This window comes from Poecilia latipinna, unplaced genomic scaffold (assembly GCF_001443285.1).
Source record: "Poecilia latipinna isolate Pla-1442-1.1 unplaced genomic scaffold, P_latipinna-1.0 Scaffold3627, whole genome shotgun sequence".
Taxonomy (NCBI): domain Eukaryota; kingdom Metazoa; phylum Chordata; class Actinopteri; order Cyprinodontiformes; family Poeciliidae; genus Poecilia; species Poecilia latipinna.
In genome coordinates, this window is record NW_015116243.1 from 10,429 (window position 1) to 13,401 (window position 2,973).

At 42.0% G+C, this 2,973-nt stretch overlaps 1 protein-coding gene across 2 annotated transcripts in view; it reads right to left on the reverse strand.

Annotated features, from left to right (window-relative positions):
- Positions 1-2,973, reverse strand: part of LOC106941365 (interferon-induced protein with tetratricopeptide repeats 1-like) — an 18,962-nt gene that overhangs the window by 3,395 nt on the left and 12,594 nt on the right. The window contains exon 2 of one of the 2 annotated variants that reach the window (XM_015024358.1): positions 1,251-1,752. In XM_015024358.1, coding sequence (XP_014879844.1) covers positions 1,251-1,752 — 502 coding nt within the window. Of the gene's footprint in view, positions 1-321; positions 1,753-2,973 lie in introns of those variants that run through there. The other variant, XM_015024357.1, reaches the window with a different exon arrangement.

The window sequence follows — 2,973 nt, forward strand, 5'->3', positions numbered from 1 at the left end:
GAGAATGTGTTAGTGTGATGTTCAACATTAAAGACGTTCAAACGCAATACCGGTGACATCCTTGACTCGACGTAACACTACAGGATACACTTCTCCTTTCACACTGAACACACACACAGAGACACACACACACACAGATACACACACACGTGGCCCAACGGTCTGGATAGTTAGTGAGTCAGAACTCAGCAGAACCAGTTTTGGTTTCAGCTGCAGTTCTTTACAGGTAAAAAAATAAATAATAGAAATGTCATTTCCTCAGAATCAAGGCTTTATTCTACAGATTTTCAAAACAGGTAAATAAAACAATGTGATAAAACATTATTCATCATTTTATTGGATTTTACAGAGATAAAAATCATTTGAAGTGACTCTGTTCATGTCTGGAACATCGTACAGATTTTATATGATCTTCAGGACTTTAATATTCACTGATTCTGAGCTCCAGGCTGAATTGTCAGGCTGGTCAGAAGTTTGCTGATTTCTTCAAACAGTTCAGGGTTTCTGTTTTTTCTGACGGTCTTCTCCAGCTCTGTAATGCTGCTCTGTCGATACTTGGATTCTACCTGGATCTCTGCTGCCCTCATGTGGTAAATGGTTGACTCGCGGCTCTCGTTCCTAATGAAGTATAAATGTTTGGCGTATAAGTTGTACAGCTTCTGTTTTCCCTCTGGATCCAGATCTTCTCTCAGCAGCTGCTCTTTGTAAATCTGATTAGCTTTCTCTTTGTCTACCTCTGTATATAACTGTGCTAGAGTTATTTGGCGTCTAAGAGTAGAGTAGTCATAAGCTGCAATCATTTCCTCCCACAGACTGATGGCTCGGTTGATCACGCTGCGGGAAGGTTTGGGTTCCCGGCGGTCCGGATTAAGGATCCTCTTCATGTGGCAGATAGCAGCACATCTTTTAAAATATCGTGAGTCAGGATGTTTCTCTAGGGCCTTTTCAGCTATTTCAACAGCTTCATCTTTAGAGATTTTGTTTCTATACAGACGCAGTAATGGCCTGATTCCATTGTAACTGCTTGGAGGTCTTTCCAGAACCCGTCCAGCCAACTCTCTTGCTTCATCCTGGACGTTTTCTCCGTTTGCAGCTTTGGCCTCCAGATAAAGAGCTGCAACATATAAGTTACCTGGATCTCGTTCTTTGGCTGATCTCAGTCTCTCAAAGACTTCGGGCTCTAAGATGCTCTGGCATTTTATGAGGAACTCTGCTGTCAGTATGGCGTAGCTGCTCTGCCACTCCACGATGTCTGGCTGCATCTGGATGGCTCTCTGGAAGAGCTCTGCAGCCTGCTGCTGCTTCTCTTTATCAAACATCATCAGGGTCCAGGCCTGTTCAGCTAAGACCTCTGGGTGGCGCTCTAACCCAGGTGGAGCTGGGTATTTCCTCATCAGACCGTCGACCTTTGACAGGTAGTCTTCACTCTTCTCATCTTCTCCCAGGAGATGGTGCAGCCAGGCCAGATTCCCAAAGTTCACCATCAACCAGGGACCTTCATCAGCGTTTTTCTGCCTCTGGAAGGTCTCAGCGGCCCGGTTGAAGAGGTTCAGGGCGTCTTTACTAGAGCCCAGTTTGTACTGGATGAAGCCCAGCAGGTTGTAGATGTGACCCAGCCAGACGTTTCCCTCATCTGAACCGATGTCCTGCAGGATGTTCAGTTCACAGGAAAGGTTGGGCCGCCTGAGCTGGAGCTCCCAGGTGAAGTGGCTCTGCAGGGCCTCCAGTTTGTCCTCCAGACTCTGAGCAGAACTGATGGGACATTAAACAGAAGTTAGCCAACAGCAGCAGAACAGCCACAGGGTGAGAGTAACACAGACAGGAAGCTGCAAAGACGTTAAAGTGTTTTAATGTTTCTGGATCCTCCAGGCCTTCATCAAACTCGATGCTTTTTAAGCAAATGATCCATAAACAAACGGATAAGTTTAGTTTCTGCCACACGGCTCTCCAGGATCATCGTCACCTGGACTAAAGGTCTGAATTAGATGAACAATCACACCTTGCTAGGTGTTTCTCTTCTGACTTCTCAAAAATCAGGCTTTACTTTATCAGAACCAGATATTTATTCTACTTTTCTTCCTCCAGAATAACTTCATTCTGTAGAATCTGAATTACAAACAGAAAATTAACAGAAAAAATTGTCTAAAATCAAACCTCAGGTTTATCCCTAATTGGAGAATTAGATGTCCCTTTAACTGGTTCTAAATATATGATCTTTATCAGCTAAACGGCTTTTAGTTCATAACTTCTTTGTTGATCTTATTATATTTGTAAGTGAAACATAAGTGAGATCTGGCTGAGCCTCACCTCATCCTGCTGCTGCTTCCTCTGGTTTTGCTCCCATGTATCAAACCTCTGGTGTCATGAAGCTCAGATCAGTGAAACAAAACCTTTATTGTTGAGCTCCACCAGGAAACGCTGAATTATTTTTAACTTCCCAGTTAAATAACACTTGATGCTGTTTGTGTTTCAGTTTCTCCTCCTTTAATGTTTAACAGTCTTGGTGTTAATCTCCAGTTGAAGTTTTAACTCCTTAATTTCTGAATTTATAAACGACTGTAAGAAAATTCTTAGTATTATTTGTATTTTTGCTGCTAAACAGATAATAAATTAGTTCATGATTATAAATTTGAACAATCCAGATATGTGGTATAAATTTTCATTTTTTCAGTTAAATGCTGCTTGTTTCCCTGCTGGAGCCACATGGAGCTGATCTGTAAAGGGTTAATCAATCGATCAATCAACTTTATTTGGATCAGATTTCAGCAGCTCAGCAGGTCAACAAGCTTTTCAATATGGAGACATAAAAACATCAGCAACGTATCAGATGCTGCAGTTACTTCCTGTTTGTTGTTTAGGAAGCGATCCAGTCTGGACTGGTTCCAGGTCTGGAATCAAATCAATCAATCAAATTGTATTTGTATAGCACATTTCAGCAGCAAGGCATTTCAAAGTGCTTTACATAATTAAAAT